This window comes from Notolabrus celidotus, chromosome 11 (assembly GCF_009762535.1).
Source record: "Notolabrus celidotus isolate fNotCel1 chromosome 11, fNotCel1.pri, whole genome shotgun sequence".
NCBI classification, from domain to species: Eukaryota; Metazoa; Chordata; class Actinopteri; order Labriformes; family Labridae; genus Notolabrus; species Notolabrus celidotus.
The window spans coordinates 18,934,320-18,953,895 of record NC_048282.1 but is presented as its reverse complement, the minus strand read 5'-3'; the positions used below and the strand labels follow the sequence as shown (position 1 = coordinate 18,953,895).

General features: G+C 40.7%; 1 protein-coding gene across 2 annotated transcripts in view; it reads left to right on the top strand.

Moving 5' to 3' along the window:
* arhgef25a (Rho guanine nucleotide exchange factor (GEF) 25a) overlaps positions 1-19,576 on the top strand; it is a 51,494-nt gene that overhangs the window by 16,314 nt on the left and 15,604 nt on the right. For both annotated transcript variants that reach the window (XM_034696234.1, XM_034696235.1), the window contains 2 exons: positions 18,551-18,858; positions 19,372-19,482. In XM_034696234.1, the coding sequence (XP_034552125.1) occupies positions 18,551-18,858; positions 19,372-19,482 (419 nt within the window). The remainder of the gene's footprint in view (positions 1-18,550; positions 18,859-19,371; positions 19,483-19,576) is intronic.

The following is a 19,576-nucleotide window of genomic DNA, read 5'->3' as shown; positions in this document are numbered from 1 at the left end:
CCAATGGCACAACAGGAAATTATAGTGTACAGCATGATTCATCTCCTGCTTAACACTTACTTTTACGCCTGTACAGATGATGAGACACAGTGCAGTGTGCCATTATGTTGCACCATATGTGCATCCGCCTTATGTCTCAGAATAAGGATACTCACACTCACCGGAAGCAATCAGAGAATAAAGCACTAAACTTGAAGTCATTTCAGCTGTTGTCACTCAGACATAATGACTTCCTGCATCAGAAAACACGTCAGTCAGAGGCTCACATTGGCCTTACACACACTATTCTGTCATATAAAAGTGAAGAAAAAGAATCAGAAGCAGAGGACTCCTAAGCAAAGTGTTTTAATGTACAAATGTGCAGAAGAGGAGTTATTTGTTGTTGCAAAATACTGGTGTTGCAGGTTTAGTTTCAGGACTGAAGAACCAAAAGAGGCATGAGAAATAGAGGAAATGTATGACTATATGAACACAGCAGGGAGGGGAGGGTGGGATTATTGATCTGCTCAACATGATAGAGAAGCCCAGAGAGATGGACAGGTGGAGAGATGGGTGTAATGAACGAGAGGGAGGCATGTAGCTCTGATGCACCGCTCCACTCGGCACATTAACAGATTGGCTGCCAGAGGGCCATTAGCGAGGGCAGCTTCCCAGCAAATACTGTTGACAAACCATTAAAAAATAGATATGTGCCATTGTTTGAGACTCTGCTCAGCCAATTGCCTCCATAGTCCGGAGGGAGGGAAAAACAACCAGTGAATTCACCGAATGAAGTCTGGTGGGAGGTTCTTATTGTGGAAAATGTATTAAATGTGTGATGGAAGGACAGGTGGAAAAATATATTTGATTTGAAATGTTTTTTGAGGCAAACATACTCTAGAATGAAATAAAACACTTATGAAATGTGCTTTAGTTGTCTTGGCATACATTTTTAGCATTCAGCAGTTTGCATTTGAAATGTATGACTATATTATCTCAAAGAGTCTGGAAATTAAATTAAACTATGATCAATTATCACTTATTAAAAATACAAACTTAACTGTGTACCAACAGATGCAGTTCAGATAAAGACTTATCGAAGCTATCCACCACATTTGTAAACTCAAACACAAGCTCATATCAATTTTCTTTGCCCATAACACACGTGATATTTTCCCTTACCCAGGAAGAGAGCAACCTAAACTGTGTTTGGGGACTTGGGAAAAATATGACTGTGCTGCCTACTACTCTTACACTGGCATAAAGACTAAAATTACTTTCCATCTGCGGACCTAAAACATAAATTTCTCCTAGCACTCCTTCTTTCCCTCTTTGTTGTTAGTCCTCTAAAAAGACTACATGCTTCCCTGTGCATGTTTCTATACGTGTTCTATGTGCATCCACAACTGTTGACTCATGCATGCAATGGGTTAGGACAAGAATCCCCGCCAGCTAAACACACAACCCCCGCATACAAATATATTTAAATGGTTGAATGGGGAGACGGAAAGAGAACAGAGACATATGTGGGAATCAGAAATAGATACTATTTTAATCCAGAGAACATTATAGGGAGCTATTACTGCTTTACACTCCATTACTTGTCCTAGCGTGAGTCCCCCACATTGAAACACACGTTTAATCTATACCCCTGGCTGCAAATGCACAATCATAACTGGACTTCACAAACTGAATTTAAGTCAAGGTCATAATAAGAGTCACAGCTGCAATAGAATACAGGACTAGACCTGCATTTTTTACTTATATTTCTCTGAAAATCTTAAAAATTATATGAATATGATTTTTTATCATTATTTTTGTCAACTGCCAGAAAAAAGATGGCTGTACACCTCTGAGACTGGTAAAGCTTGACTTTTCAGCCTTTTTAAAGCACCTGTGAGTCATTTTTAAGATGGTTATGAAGCAAGCAGAAATTTAAAGTGAGGCCTCTTTTACGACCTACAAAATAAAACAAGGTCATCAGCAACAGAACTGACTATTTCTATGCTTATAATTTAAACCTCTGCTGGTCGGTAGGTGCATGATGTAGCTGCCTTTTTTACAATTTCCTCAAAAAAGCAAACATCTTGAGTGATACATTTGGCTGTTGAAAGAATACAGGATAAGATGTTTTATTATAAACACAACCTCTGCATGTACAGGGCAGATAGCAAATAGATAAGTCATACCCGTAGACTGTATAAAATATGGACGTAGTATCCGTGACGTCACCCATCTGTTCCTGAAGTGCAGTTTTGAGGCCAATCGGTGGCGTCTGCGATATTGCTGCTGTGAAGAGACTGTGATGTAAAGAGGCGGGCTTTGAGCCTCCTAGCTAACAGCTACAGTGTTCCCGCCTGTCAGTCAAGTCAGCTGTGCCTCTCATTGGAAGACTTGTAATCCTAATATCTTTGAAATGCTGCGTTAGAAAAAATATCTGCCCCCCATACAGTGTGTGCCGATCGAGAAATGAGCTATCCAGACTACACTCGTCTTTTGTACCAGGCTGTAAACATGTTTATTTCTGCTGTTAAGATCGGCTTTTTGGAATTGGTGTGTATGTGGTTTCTGGTACTTCCGGAGCCAGCCTCAAGCGAATCCTTGATGAACTGCAATTTTTTAGCACTACCGCATTGTACTCATATTTTTAGACCAGAAGTTGCCGCTTGGTCATACCGCTTTGTCCACAAGGGGCGCCAAAATCAAGACAAACAGAAAGTTCCTCACAGGAGCTTTAAAGGAAGTTTTTCCTTGCAGCTGTTGCAAAGTGTTTGCTAATGGGTGGATTAATGTTAAGTCTCTGAAAATAGCAAAGCAAAGGGTACGGTCTAGAGCTGCTCTACATGTAAGCCATCATAGGGTAACTTTAGTTAGGATTTGGCACTATGTTAATAATTAAGTTGCTTGTTTTGCTCAAACAACTATCCAAAGCTTGACAGCTAATCCGATTTTATAGACACATAAAGGTAGAAAATTCTCACACTTAAAATAAGATTAATCCGGCATATAAATACTACAGATGCCTATTAATCATTCCAGTTCAGTACTAATTTGCTTTACTTTGTAAATCTGTTCCTGTAATTTTTTTTTTCCATCCCTTTTACTTCTCAGCTATTTAGCTACAACACATGGCTCATTTGCTGCAGTTTCCAGGCAATTTAGGATGAAATACATAATCACAGCAGGGAAATTATTTTTGTCCACTTGCCTTCCTTCTCAGAGTGTTTAGAGTGCATGATGTGCTACAAGCCCTGGCGGTGAGGCGGTCAAGAGTGTGGCTGTTTTAAGACTTAGGAACTTTAAGCTCAGGTTTCCCATCGCTGACCTCTGACCCAGAGCCAAATGAAGAATTCTGATAAGTTGTAAGCTGTACTTTTGACATAGAGCAGCGGCATTGGCAAACACAAGGGAAAATGACCATGACAGAATTTGTGTATCGTTTATATTTTAGCCCTGAGGGCTTTCTTTGTCATTAGCTTATAAGGCAGATTTTGAGACATTATGGAAAAAACAACAAGAATAGCTGAAATTGAAGGTATGCTGCTGGCCTGCTGTAGCTCGGCCTCGCTGCTCGGCAGTCTGAGATATTTTTAAACTTTGCACCCCAGCCCACCCTCCACCTCGTCATCTCCGCTTGCTTTCCCATCCACCCCCCCCTGGTCTCTTCTGTACTCTGCAACTGATCTCCTCCATATTGTGTCTCTCTCACACATGCAACAGAAGAAAAAGAAAAAAGACTGAGAGAAATGGAGCGAGAGAAGGGAAGCGGAGACGTGTAGCAACCCCAGTGCTCCCAGTCAGTCTCCCAGCTGGATGAAGCAATCTGAATTTAGATTTGACTGTTGCATGATTTGCCAGCTTGGAATGTGAACATCAAGTGGAGCATTAAGATCATTCCTAGGGCAGTCTTGCTTTCTCTCTCCTCCTCTTTCCTTCCTCTCTCTCTTTCTCTGATGGTTATATATTGTCTTCTCCCGTTTTCTCTCTACACTTTTGTTCCTAGTTCATTCTCTTGTCCTCATTGCTCTACCAAACAAGCCGTGCCCTAACATTTTTCCAGAGCTCCCTTGCACTTCTCCTTCCCCATCTCTGACTTTCTTTTCCCTCTCTTTTTCCTCTTCCTTGGGGCTCTGTTTGTAAATGTGCAGAGGAGAAGAATGAGGGAACAAATTATGAAACACAGGAGTGCATTCCATACCTTGTTTAGAAAGAATTCTCCTACAGCGCAGAGGGGGAGAGGAGCCACTTCCCCTGTGATTCTAACCCCTCTTTCAGCCCATATGGGTCTTTTTATGTCCGCACTCTTCTGGGTTATGTCTGGCATTTATTCTAACCATGCTGACACTTCCTTCTTGTAGTCTATGTCATTTTACTCATCATGATTGTGCTGAAAATAAGTGGAATTGATCGTAATGTGAGAACTGTTTAGTAGAAAGTAACACAACAAGCTTGCTGTAAGTCTTGGAAACAGGTTAGATAAGACCAGAGCCAGTACTCTGAAACTTTCTGCACTCCTCTGCAGTTTTCTCCAGAGAAAACTCAATAGAGGCCTCGCTGAGAAACTTTCCAAAACAGTGCACAAATCAAAGCAAACAATGGGCAGCGACAACATTGAAAGCAATATGGAGCTGTGTTGAAGAAGTGGGCTTAGACCTTTGCTTATATTCCAGATGAGCTAAGCCATGTTTACCGACTGTGAGTACAACTGTTCATTGTGCTTGGGAAAGGTTACCTCGCTATTAATAACATTTACAGTTTAAACAGAAGATATAAGGGCCTAAGCTGTTTGTCAGTTGTGCGTATGTTAAAGGTTGTCTTTAACATTTTGGCTGATTTGATGATTTTATAGTGTTGTCTCGACTTCTGACCCAAAAATCTCTGTGTGACCTGAAGCTGCAAGTTCATGTTTTATCAGTTGCATACCCAATCATTGAGCTTCCTAATTTAACTAAATCATAGGCAAGTGAACACATAAACACGGCTGACCTGGCTTCTTGTCTCTGTTCACTCTAGCAGAAAACCATCCTCTTTTAAAAGAATGAGACGTTTTTATTTGGGAAATAAGCAGAAAAGAAAGCTCCTTGTGAAACATGTCCCCTGTCGTCTTTAGTCATTTCTGCCTTTGTTTCTGTGTGCTCAACAACACTGTTGGCAAACCCAAATCGAATTGTTTTCCTGTTCTTTGTCACAGACCATTGATTGTCTGTTGTCAGCAGGTACCATTGATTGTTCAAGCGGACACACAGCTCATACTACAGAGATAGCTTGAAGCAAGTCTGTTTCAGCTACTACTTAATGTTTTAAATCTTTATTATGGTCTATAGCGGCAAAAAACAAATAACTCTTTAACAGGAATGTAGCAGCTAAACCATGAAAGGTTAGGCAGAGTCCTGAGGAAATGCTACATTCAAATTCATGCTAGTTTTTCAACCTCCTGTCTAAAAATATGAGTCCAATAGGCAAGTGTTAAAAACTGCAGTTCATCGAGGATCCACTTGAGGCTGACTTTGGAAGTACTGGAAGTCACAGTACACATGAATGGGAAAAAGACGATCTTTACAGCAGAAATAAACATGTTTACAGCCTGGTACAAAAGACGAGTGTAGTCTGGAAAGCTCATTTCTTGATCGACACACACTGTACGGGGGGGGGGGGGGGGGGGGGGGGTGAATTTTTTTCTAACCTGGTACTTTCAAAGATAATGAGATTACAAGTTTTCCAATGAGAGGCACAGCTGACTTGATTGACAGGTGGGAACTCTGTAGCTGTTGGCTAGGAGGCTCAAACTCTGCCTGTTTACGTCACAGTGGCTCGACAGCAGCAATATGGCTGCCACCGATTGGCCTCAAAACTGCTCTTCAGACACAGATGGGTGACGTCACGGATCCTACGTCTATATTTTATACAGTCTATGCTACCAACACTAGCTTTAACAGCCAGTGTCATCAAAAATATGCATGCACATTTATTCAGATGAGTTAGCAAGCTTAAGGCACTAGATTAAAACTGTTGGAAGCATCAAAGTTTCTGGTTGTTGCGTGGCCAGAATTCAGAATCAATTTACTAACCCTGGACTCAAGTTCTAGAAATCCAACAAGATCACGACCACTTCAGGGCAACTGGTGTTTCAGTTAAAGAGTGACCTTGTTAACTTTTAATGTGTCAGTGGTTGTTGTGGTTACAAGAGATATGAAACACTATCATGTCAAACTTTACTCATCAGATATGTCTGTAATGAAAGACTAAATACATTTGCGAGAGACATTTCACTGAAAGTTACTAGTTAGCAGGTTCACATTTGAAACTGAAACACTTATGGTGTTGGTGGCTGCATGCATCCATACTCAGCTCAGTCAGGCTTTCATTGGAAATAAATAATATTAACTGACAAAACTGAACCCAAGGGGCAGTGTTGTTATGATAGGCTCATTATCATATTATATTATTTTAGTTTTCTGGCTCATTTATCGTGACCCAGATCTCATAAAATGGGGTCTTCTGTGCTTGTCTTTGGCTTGGGAGGATTTCTGATTTCAATACACAAAACTCAGTTTATGCTTCTGCGTGAATGCTGGGTTTCTCTACCAAAAAACTTGTCCCTTCAGTTTTGCTGAAGTTATTATGTTTAGGTACTAATTACTACCCTTTGGTGGTTAGCCCCCATGCTTACTTCCTAATCACTGTTCAACAACTGTAAATGGATATTTTATCCAGAGGTGACACTCCTTACACTACTCAGATCCTTATTGCAACTAATTGCTAAGGTAGCAAACATACAAGCAGACATTTCAGGGCTGACACAAAACACATGAACCTGGTAGAGCTCCAAGGTGATGTTCCTCACTTTATTGTCTCCATGGTCTTCTGAGAAGGGTTTACAGGTGGACCTGAGCCCTAGGCCCTCCTGTTACACTTGAATAGATTTTGTGTATTCATAAAACACTATCAATGGTCATATGGAGAGCCATTGCTCTTTCTGAAATAGACAAAAGCTGACAGGTGCAGAATGATGCTCTTCTTGTATTTGGGATTAGATTTTCAAAGGTGTTCTTTATGGGCATGGCTTTGTTTTACAAATAACCAAAAGGCATGATCATATTAAGTGGTGTTACTCTATGAATACGGATGCAAATCAATGCTAAGTATACACTTTGCCCGTATGTGTGACTGTGTTTTCATCATGTGTTTCTATGTGTAACATGAATTCATGTTTGTATGTGCCCACATGTGTAGGTTGATTTTATGTCTTGCAGATGGCTAAGCTTTTGTCCCCTGCTCCCTCCTTCTGGGTTTAGTTGCTATGGTGATTAGAGTGGGGGGAAAGCTGGGAAGCCATGGAAGGAAGGAGAGTATGTGTCTGGAAAGCCCATCATGTCTGACTGAGAGTATCAGCACTAGTGCATCTCAAGTGTTTAAGAACAACCTGAGAGATACACTGAACTTTTTGTTTCCTCCTGTGGTCAGAAGGGGGAAATTAAGTCTCATGTCAAGTTTAGTTTGTATGCTGAAGATGTGATTGTATTCAGTGGTAAGTTTGAATTCAGTTCATGCAGTTTAATCAAATCTTACCCTTTTCACATGATATTTCAAGCCCACCACAGCCCTGATGAGTGATCTAGTTGTGTACAGCCAGAGTGAAAAACAGTCATAGACCTAAACTCAGAGTTGAGAATACCAAAGCTGAGACAGAGCGGGACCAGGCGGAGAGGCTCTACATCCTCCACTGCCCAGCAGGACCCACAGCTATGTCTCCAGCCTTCCTGACTGGTCCCCTGACTGGCACTGCTGCTATGGAATCACAATAGTGTGTTCTGTCTTTCAGTGTGTGTGTGTGTGTGTGTGTGTGTGTGTGTGTGTGTGTGTGTGTGTGTGTGTGTGTGTGTGTGTGTGTGTGTGTGTTTATGTGTGTGTGTGTGTGTGTGTGTGTGTGTGTGTGTGTGTGTGTGTGTGTGTGTGTGTGTGTGTGTGTGTGTGTATGCTCAACTAATCATAGTTGTGATCAAGAGTACCCACTGTGTGCTAGAATGCAGTTTTGCTCCCTGCTGTTAAGAAGGCTAAAAAGTGTAGCGTTAATCATCACTGTGATTATCAAGGCTCGCACACATGATATACACAAGCACTCACTCACACACTTATGCACACACACACACACACACACACACAGACACACACAATCATGTCATGCACACACATGCACACACATACACACACACATTACAGGATACTTAAACAAAGTACTAAGTTGTCACTGTGAGACTGTGTTAGTGTGTTGTCATCAGTGTTCTCTACATGCTGTCAAATATTTCTTAATGAACACTTGTGTGAAATCTAATCAAGAAATTCATTATGATATATCATTACAGATTGGTATTATACCCTTTTCATCTCTGAGATTGATTCACAATCCACCATTCAGTATTCAAAGCAATCAAAATCAACTCCCATTTCAGCAATGAAAATAAAGGTCATGCACGCAATACTTATACCCCAGTCATTGGATGTGATTAATTTTAGCTACTTTTTAAGTATATATTTTGGCTTTTTTATGCTTCTCTTCAGAGGACAGGACAGTAGATAGACTACAAAACTGGATAGAAAGTGGGGAATGGCCTTTCGGTTGGAATCAAACCCTGGCTTCTCACTTTCAGGACTACATCCTCTGTACACGTAGAATATGATTTAACCACTTGGCCAAACCAGCATATCAATATATGATTCTTAAATAGGCTGTTCTACACAACATGTACTCTCCTTTTTATACCGTAAGTGTCGCCGTCATAATACATGTGTGCTTTTATTTGAGTACAGTAGTTTTAGTCTTTTTCAACCACTGGCGGTCAACCCTCTTGTTAAACCAGGCACTGTAAATATAAAATGAAGTGATGGATCAGTATCAATCATCAGGTAAACAGCCTTCTTGACAGGGCGTCTGTCTTCCTAAATTAATTTATCCATGTCTCTGTCGCACCACAGTTTTAAGTAAATACTCTTTGCCAGGCGACTTGATGACAGCCTCAAACCATAACCTCAGGTCATTGCTGCTGTGCTGCTTCTGAAAGAAAGAATAAGTAGATATGTAATGTATGTGTATGAATCTTATGTGCTTTGGCAACAACATGTCTTTGTTCATGCCAATAAAGCAAATTGAATTGAATTGAATTGAATTGAATTGAATTGAATTGAATTGAATTGAATTGAATAAGTAGTACATGGATTACAGCAGAACAACACGGGGGTTATTTTCTCATCAGTATATACATTGGCAGCATGACATATCACCTAGTAGATTTATACTAACATTTAAATCACACCGCTTTATTCCTAATCATCAAAACTTGGTGATAAAACCCAGAACATTTTAGAACATTTATCTTTATTTGAAACCAGTTTACTTTTTTTTGATGGACACAAAATGTTATTTTGACTTAACAAAGTATTTCTTAAGAGAGCTCATGGTAAGGTGGAAGCACTCAATCAGCCTTTCTCACTTGTTTCCAGCTGACTAAGACTGATTTTCTGCCTGACGGCTCAATACTGATCAATATTATTACCCAAAGCAAGACAGGGAAATAATTAAGGTTACGCCTAATGACGTCAATAGATAGGCATCAGTCAGAAACACAATCACAAACAAGGGCTGGTGCAGTTAGAAGTAATATGTAATGAATATATATGTAATGTATGTGTATGAATCTGATGTGCTTTGGCAACAAAATGTCTTTGTTCATGCCAATAAAGCAAAATGAATTGAATTGAATTGAAGTAGGGGGATTAAAGGGGCACTCCAAGGATTTTACACAGTAAACTTACTCGTCTCTTATAGACTGCTGCTTGTAGTTTTTTTTGGAAACAGTATTATGTCCTTTATTTTTACGTCTGGTAAATACTGAATACTTACAAATACAATGTAAATAAACTAAAAATGAAGTAGTGAATTGTTCTTCAAAATCTCTGTTTGCAGTATTCAACAGATTTAAATATCCAGTAGTTATTTGATAAAAAAAAATAGTATTCGGTTGCCTTTTAACATTTCAACCTTTATGGCCACTATGGGCTTCTGTCGAAAGGAAGCTGTAAGGGCTTGAGATTTTTTTTCTTACAGAAAACCCTCATTATAAATTCAGGATGTAGGGTTGTAACATTTTCCTGAGAATGTCTAATGAAAGACACTGCTAAAGTATCGGGAATGCAGGATCAGGTTTTATTAGATTTGGATCCTATAAAATCAGTGATGGTGCGACGCTCAATGACTAGAAATGTCTTTTAAAAAGTAGCTAAACCATGACTGGAATATCTGTATTCTGCTGTTATTTTGTTGTGCTCTGATTTAAACACGATCACCAACTGGACCACACTGAAACCTCTATCTTTTGAATCTGACTGTGAGTGTGAGCTTGATTCCCCGTAGCTTACAATAAGGGAAATAAAGGCAGATGGTGCTAGGAACTTGGCAAGCCTCTCTCTGAATGGTTCTAGACGAACGTCTGGAGTTCTTCAGGCCCACTCACTATAAAAACATATCCACTTCTACACTACAAAGAAAAAAAGAGCATGTCTGCAGTGAGATTGCCGTTGTCTGTTCACGCTGAGGCATCCTTTTTTTTTTTGACCCATTAAGATCCAGTTCAGATACAAAGTAGGTGTTGGAGGATGCAGTAGACAGCAAACATAACATGCATGCACAATCTTGGCCTTCTGAAATGCATACTCATGTTGACCTGATTTAGACAGTCAATGGTGGTTTAGATCCATCCAGCACTTTATAGGGCCGTTTCATAAGCTCTCATTAGGAGAAGTGTCTGAAACACTCCTCCACATTGTTCCACAGACAATAGGATTAATGCCAGCTTCATCCATTCAGGTCTGCTTTTTTTCTGCAACTTTGATGCTTTATGCTGATGAGAAATTTTCCATGGACTCTGGCTGATGGAAGAAGACAGACCCTGATGGCTTGTTTTTGTGTTGCTTGACTCTGTCCACACGTATTTCCTTCTGTTCGGTGTGTGTGTATGCATGTGTGTCTGTGTAAACTAGGTCAGTAGGAGAACAGGAAATCTCTATTCACTTGTCTGTCTGACTGCTGTGTCCCTCCAAAAGTTATGCATGCAGATACTCTGAGATAAAACAGTCACATAATGTCAGTGGTTGAGCTTCTGCATTCATGTCTATGCTTAAGATTGGGAATGAGCAATTTTCCTGCATATATACCCTTAAGTAAATTTGTAAGGCAGCAAGCAGCCTTAATCACCTCCTTACCTTCTTTTTTTCAACATCTCATCTACTTTCAACAACCTTTTTGCTCTTTGGTGTGTTACCTTCATTCACTGCTTTCCTTTATCATAAATGATAATATCACTCCATCAAACACCCTATAACTTTTCCTTTCTTTCTACTTTTAACTAACTCTACATTGATATGATATGTAAACACATGACAACTATATTTTCAGAGGATTTCTTAGGTCTCCACTTGAAAAGAGAGGAGATAAGGACGGAATATTACAAGTACTTTTACCATCGGTGCTGCTCTGCCAGTTGGTTTTGATGGTCTCAGCAGCTTTAGGGCAGAGTCGGGCTTTGCAACAGCAAAGGGAGCTGTATGTTCTGATCCAAGAGCAGGACTAGCACAAGTCTAAAGGACTGCAGTGCAGGGGGGAAGGACTGGGTTGGGGTTTAAAAGGAGGGTGGCAGAGAATAAGAGAGGGAGAAAGATTTTGAGAGAAAGGAATCTAGAAGAAGAAGAAGAAAAAGAAGAGGGATAAATGACAAGAGAAAGAAACCAGCCAAGGGGGAAATTGGGTGAAATAATATCAGAAAAAAGTGGAAGAAGCATTGTAAGGAGACATAAATCAGCCATTTTGAAGAGTGCAAGCTTAGTATTTTTGGGGAGAATCACCTTCACTGCTGACAAAAGTGTACAAAATAAAGTCAGCAATTGTACTGCAAAGAGCTCTGTAACATGTAAGAGTTCATCGGAGGACAGCTGGAGGGTTTCCGGTCAAATGCTGCAGGTACTAAGTGCCTCATTGTCTCACAGGTCGTTCAGTCTGCACATTTGAATGCCTGAGTGCACCTCAGGTCCTGCTAGCTGATGGGAAGAGTGTCCATTTCCTCTGAGTGAGTGAAATGTAATATGCAAGTTCAGCCTTGGCTGAAGAGCATGGTGGGTGTGTAGGGGGTAATGAAAGAGAGAGAAAGGTTTGTGTTGTGCTGAGAGTTCAGGATGACGCAGGTGGTGACTGGTGCCTGCATGTTGACTGCCACGCTCTCAGGCTCCCCTGGGTTGTGATCTTTGAGGTGCTGGCATTGATTGTTCTAAGAGTCTCTTAGACTAGCTGGACATTTGGCACGTTTGACACCAGCAACCAGCAGGCTGCCTGCCTTAGAACTGCTGTGTGTTGTCTTCTATGACAGACATATGTGAAACTAGAAGCTTGGGTAACAATAAAACAGTCTGCTGCCACCCATCTGGACAGATATCTCAGCAAATGCACATGGGCCATTTGTTTTGGCACCTGCATGTCTGTCTATACATATGCATCTGTGGAGCTCATTGATGTCTAAATAGCGTATATATTCCCATGAGGTGGCAGGATTGAGAGAGAGCTCCAGAGAGGAGTAGCTGTGAACAAGTTTGCTCCATTACAGCCAACGCTTTTAGCCTGATTTGTTGGCTCAGCAGCGCTCACTTACACAGTGATCAATAAAGAGGAGATGGACCAAACTTCCTCAGTGGTACCACAACTGATATACTATGGAGTATTGAGGCCACCAACCTAAAGCGTGGCCCCTATTTTTTGTCTTATGTTTTCTGTTTCAAACCATTGACTGTATATTAATTTGGACACCACACCTCCACGCTTCTCCCATTGTGAGATGTGAAGCCGCAATACTGCCTCGATGGGAAGATGGCAGAAGTGATCTGGCTTGTGGAACAGTGGGACTGCCTTCTGCTAACCAAAACCAACTTTAAAAAAAAAAAAAATATGTATTCTTATATTTTTCAGGCTTTTTTGCCTTTATTTAGAGAGGACAGGACAGTGGGTAGAGCAGAAAACCAGGAGAGAGAGTGGGGAATGAAATGCGGGAAAGGGGTTGTAGGTTGGAATTGAACCCTGGCTGCCCACTGGAGTAATAGCCTCTGTGCATGTGGTGTGTGACCTAGACACTGGGCCAAACTGATGCCCCCAACACATTTAAATTACCCATAAAACATAAAAAACTAGGACAATTATTCACTTCAGTACATCCCCAACTGACATAATCAATTGAAGTCAGTTTTTAACCCTCCTGTTATGTTGCGGGTCAAATTGACCCATTTTGAAGTAAAAAAAAAAAACATGTTCAAAGTATTTTTTCGCATGATACTTCTTCTGCTTGGCTTAATTAGTATAATCAACATATAAAAAGAAAATGGTTCCTTTCACATATTTGTAAACCCCCCCTGCATGTTCATATTACATAGATACTGTTCGTGGGTCAACTTGACCCGGCAGCCAAAGTGGAGACTGAAAAGGGTCAGAAGTGTCAAATACCAGATGTTTTTTTGCAACTGTGTTACATATTTCACCCAAATCACTTTCCAATTTACATAAAAAAAGTTTTAACATTAATTTTAATGAAAAATGAGTGAATTTTCCTCATTGAACCATGATCTGTGAGAATTAAAGAACACCAGTGCACTAAATATTGATTTTAAAGGTTAGTAATGGATTTGATTTTAAAAAATGTGTATTGGGATTTTTTGGGGTTTTGACACTTGAATTATTAAATATGCCCTGGGTCAAGTTGACCCAGGAATGTTATTGTTGTTCCTAAGAAACGAACATAACAAGAGGGTTAAGAAAAGATGATAAATGTTGGATCACACTCCAGCTGTTCAGGCTTTACATCATCTTGACCTCCAACGAGTTCCCATGGGCATTTCTTCCACATTTATTTGTATTGTGAGAGTTTTGAAAACATTATAAATGCTCGACAATACAGAACATAAAAAACATATTGTTGGAGGGCAGTGGAAAAATGTATCACATAAATAAAGGAGACAGCAAATAAAACACAAACAAAGAAAATACAAAAAAGTCAAAGAAAAAACAAATTCTATTTAGAAATCGAGAAAAGGAAGAATGAGGAAAGAACTCTTCTTTAATGCAGCCATTGGCCCAAATGTTTTGGTGTGTATCGCTGTCCATGCTGTGGTGTTTAAGGCACATTTCTCACATTTTCTTTACAAGTTGTATCAGCAGCTGAATAGAAATTGTACTTAGCTAAACAAGTGTCAGCTCTAGACCTAAATGGTGAGACTAGACAAAGAGTCACAAGCTTGATTGAGTGCGGGAACAAGTTGCAGCTTTTCAGTTCTAGAAGCACAAGATGATAAATCTCATTGTGTGTAAATATCCAATCATGGATAAATGAATCCATAAACTGCTTAAATCAGACCCTCTTAAATTGCCCTGTTATGCAATAAATATAATCAAATTTAACTGTTGTGAATAAGAAGCATCAAGAAAGAATCTGGAACTACTTTCCTGCAGAAACCCACTTGGCTCTACAGTTGCATAGTACAGCAACTTTGTGGGTGAGCCTCCCACTCGGGGGCTGCCGCTCGCTCACCCTTTCAGACAGCGAGTGGGCGGCTGGTGAAAGCCCAGCATTAACTGATCACCACACATCAGGTCAGCTTAATGCAGTCCTGCTGCCCTGTGCCTTCAACTGTTAATTATCCTCAGCACATAAACAATACTTAGGCTGCGTTAACAAAATCAGCCTGGGTGATCTTTTCTTTGCAGCTCTGTTATGGAGATGAATGTCACCGGGTGCCATTAGCACACAGTAAGACAGAGTGAGTGTGCGGAGGATTGTTTTATTTCCCCAACTTCCTCTGTGTAGGTGTATAATGTTATCAACTCCTCTCATCTTGAGCGGAGGCATATTGCTCTGAGGGGAAGCTCATCATCTCCCTTTGTGTTTTACAGCTTTCCTGCTGTTAATGTGAAATAAAAAAGCTGTTATGGACGCGCTTGTAATGGCTTGCATAGGTTTCATAAAAAACAGATAAAGCTCTCCAGGGTCAACAAAAAATTAGCTGCATGTATAAGGATAAAGAAACTGAAGAGTTGCTATGGTGACGGATGCACATATAACGATCTTCATTATACAAGGAGTAAATTAGACACACTCTGCACATCGTTAATCTGTACTGTGTCTCTCTGACCTAGGGTTTCAAATCACGGAGCTGCACTTAACTGCTTCCAGCACACACAAAGTGCCAGCCTCTCTTCCCCCAGCTCGCTGATAAGCTATCTCAGCTGATGTCTGGAGCTGGTTAGAGACCGTGTTACTGCCTGTGTCCCTGCACTGTGACCCCCCCCTAAACCTCTGGCCTGCATCACTGAACCTGAGCAGGACACTCTGGGAAACACGAACCTCTGGGTCTGGACCTGGTTAGAGGTCAGAGAAGCTGGAGTCGAGGTTATCACATGTGCTTACACATGGGGGGGGGGGACATCTTTTTTTGAGTCCCTAGTTAAGCTAAGAAAATTGATATTTTGCAATTCTGTTGTGTTACTTTTTACGTAAAAAAATGATGCAAAGAAAAATAACATCTACTTTAATTTTATTGATTAAAGTAGATATGATAAGTGAAGTAAATAAATGCATGTGTGTGTGTGTGTGTGCAAACCATATACTGTATAAAACCATGGATGGCACAACAGCGGGCCAGACTGAAGCAAAAACTTTTCGAGCCCCCTCTGTTGACTGTTTTCCGAACAGGTCTCAAAGCCCGCCTCCTCCATTATAACGGATGGGGCAAGGATCAAGCTGTAAAATCTAAATACACATAAAATCTATTTTTCTCACCCATACTTTCTGTCATCATAGTTTGTATACTGATGTATGTACAAGTTTGACAAGTTGTTTGATAATAAAAATAGGGGATCTGTCTTCATGATTAACCCTCCTGTTATGTTGTGGGTCAAATTGACCCTTTTTAAGGTTCAAAAATAAAAAAAATATGTTAAAAGTATTTTTCGGTATGAAACGTCTTTGCTTGGCTTAATAGGTGAAATCAACATATAAAATCAAAATGGTTCATTTCACATCTTAGGCAATATAAATCGCTTCCAAACCAGCTAAAAACAGCAAAAAAAAAACTGGGCAGCATGTGACAGAAGAGGTGTCTTGTGTTAATTTATCAGCATCACTACATAAAATAATATTAATTCAAAGTTCAAAATAAAATAAAACAAAATCTAGGTCATGTAAAAATATTGTATTTATATTTAGGTATTTCCAATGTAAATTAAAAACAAATTTTAACAAGAATTTTCATTAAAAACAAGTGAGTTATCCTCATTGAACCATGATCTGTGAGGATTAAAGAACACCATTGCACTAAATATTTATTTAAATTGTTAGTAATGGAGTTAATAATGAGATAAAAAAAAATGTGTATTGGGATTTTTTGGGGTTCTGACACTTTATGATAATTGAATATGCCCCGGCCAGGTCAAATTGACCCAGGAACATTATTGCTGTTCCTGAGAAACGAACATAACACGAGGGTTAACAATTCTTTTGACAAATGCAGGCTCCTGCAACGTTCTTTTCTGGATTAGTAAAGGAGGAACTCTGGGGAACACCAACACAAGAGTCACTGAACTTTCCATAATCATAACCATGAGTGTCTGCTTCAAATCTACACAATAATCTGTTCTGCCTGGGTGGATTGTGCCAACCTGAATCTCTGCAGTTTGATCAGTTAGTGAAGTGTGATTTTTGGTTAGTGAAAAGGGTGTCATGTCAGTCTAGCTTCACTAGCCAGATAGCTTCTGTGCATGCCTTGTCTCCACCAACGTAATATATCAGTCAGACTTCACATGTCACAATGAGAGAAATGGAAGCACTGTCCATGTCAATAAGCAGTCAATGGTGTGCGCACACATCATGCCACCCCTGCATAAGGGGGTCTCTTAGTCAAAACAAGTTTGGACACGCCCCTGGCTTTGTACATACAGTTATCATTCAAAGTTTCCGTGTATTCTCTGTGGGGTTTAGCCGTCTTTCTTCTTTGGCCCCACTCTTCTCCTCTCTTGTCTCTTCCCTTCCTATCCTGCTGTATCTCCCTACAGTCTCCAGTCTTTCATGTGGAGGGGGGTGAGAGTGGCAAAGGAGAGAATGGGGAAATTGGCCACGCTCAGATGGCACACACACAAACAGACATTATGCCTGTAAATGTACTGGGGGACATTAGTGGAAAGATAACAGTGGAAATGCAGTTTTGTGGTGAAAAAGGCAAACAGACGACTACACAAAAAATGTATTTCACACAAAGATGTTAGCCATTTCTCAAACATTGTGACTGAGGTTAAGATGGCTATTTTTAACTGATTCTTACAATGTCCGTATTTTTTACAGACAGACTCAAATAATCAAGTTTGAAATATCTCAATGGCTCAAAACTTCAAGTAGTTTTTCAAGATGTATTTCAGCTTTGTGTTTTCTGAAAGTACACTAACAAAATGAGCTACACAGTCTCAGGGAGTCTTCTGCAGTCTGAGTCAAACTGCTGAGTGTTGTGATAAGATCTTCCTCTGAAGCTCACATTAGGAACACTGGAATTAGGTCAGTGTTATCTTCTTATAAACAAATGCATAACAAATTCACAAAATCCACACAAACCTTTTTGAAAGTGTATTTTCTTGAAAGGGAGGTCATTTAGTTTATCCATTAATGCTGTCAAATGTGTTTCGTAGTTATTGAGAAACAGTGGCTTTAAAATGCTAAATCATGGCTCAGTGTCATGGCAGGAGAGACTGTTTCTCCATCCACAGAAGAGTGGTGATCAAAGGTCAAAGGTCAGGTCCAGGGCAAGATGATAAATTTGAAGCCAGACTGGACTGCGTTTGCACCCAACAGATAAAAGACTCCAGACACCCAGCCAAGAGGAAGAGCTATCTCAGGGCTGGAGGAAGGGTGGTGAGGGTTGGGTGGATGAGGCAGGATGGGAATAGAGGACCAGACAGAAAAAACAAACAGTCCCCCAGCTAAGGATCTTCCCCTCTACAAAGGATTAAAGTGGATGTCCGGTCCCAGCTCAACCCCCCCACAGCCCACTTCCCATGTCCTCCTGACATTTCTGTGCAGCAGGCAGCCTGTACATTAAACATTGACCACCCTGACCTGTGCTGTGTGCCTTACGTTGGAGTGCTAGCTGGTCGTGTGTTTAGCTGCAGAGCTTCATAATAAAAACAATGCTTTGCTTGACACAAACATTGGAGAGCATCTATTATGGCCCAGCTGGACAGCTGTGTTTGGAGAGGGGGGCTATTTATACACTCACTCTTTTTTATTTGCACTTTTCTCCTGTTCCTCTTATTGACACATACTCCATCCTTTCGCACTGTTTTCGCCCATCGATTAATGATGAACATTGAGAATCAGGGTGTACTTTACCCTTTGACCCTTCAAATCCTCAATTATCCATTGTCTACTTACATATTATGTCATCATCAGATACTCAGTATCCAGTGGTAATCACCATTTCTCTATCTGCTTCCTTTCTTTAGATTCGTACTCGGCAGCTGGCAGCGAGGGCAGCATCTCCACCTCTGTGGCTTCCTTGCCTCCGCAGGCCTCGGGCAGCTCGGCCCCGAGCTCCCCTGGTTCCAGGCGCTCAGTGAGCACCCTGAAGAAGTGGCTCACGAACCCAGTCCGCAAACTCAGCGCCGGAGCTACAGCTAAAGGGGAGCGTCAGGTCCGCAAACTTGATGGAAAGCCTCCCCCTCTTCAGTCCCAAAGCAACAGCCTGGACCTGGGCAGCCCCCCAAGGCCTGATGACACCTTCACCATCCTGCCTGTCACTCACAGAGAACTGGTGAGATTTAAAAAGTTGGATAAATTTATGCATTCTTTTCTCAGCTACATGAACTAATCAAACATGGTAATATATTTCAGATGAACCACCTTAAGTAAACGTATTAACTGGAATTATTCCCACACTTTCTTATCACGAGTCCTTCTTATAAACTGGTTCTGGAGTAAACATGCAAAGTGTCAGTCTTATATAAACATAAGCTGAAGCCAACATCCTGACTGTGGCATGTATGTGTAAGGCACCTCTTGAACAGCAGAGACACAGGTTTGATGTAAAGCTGCACTTAGTATCATGGCAGGTAGAGACGTTATATAAGAGCATCTCTGCTGGCTCAGCCTGCAGGACCTCATGCTGCCTGTGACTCATGTGCTCTCTGTGCTGCTGCCTGTGTGTCTGTGCACGTAGCAGTGTGACTGAATGCATTAGCACCGCTGAGAACATTTTCTGTGATGTGTATATTGTATTATTCTGACACTGTGTGGGCATGTCTATCTGTTTGTGTGTGTGTTCCAGGAGTGGAAAGATGGCCTGGCGAGCCCTGAGGATCTGTCACCTGCTACACTGCAGGCTCCCAGCTATATAACAGACTCTCTGATTGGCTGCACGTCACTGCCAAACACACAGGTCAGCCTGCAGGATGTACTAGTAAACATATGAAATTAATAACATCCAACAGAATGTTTTTCTGACTTGAAGTTACTGTGTATAATTTTAAACT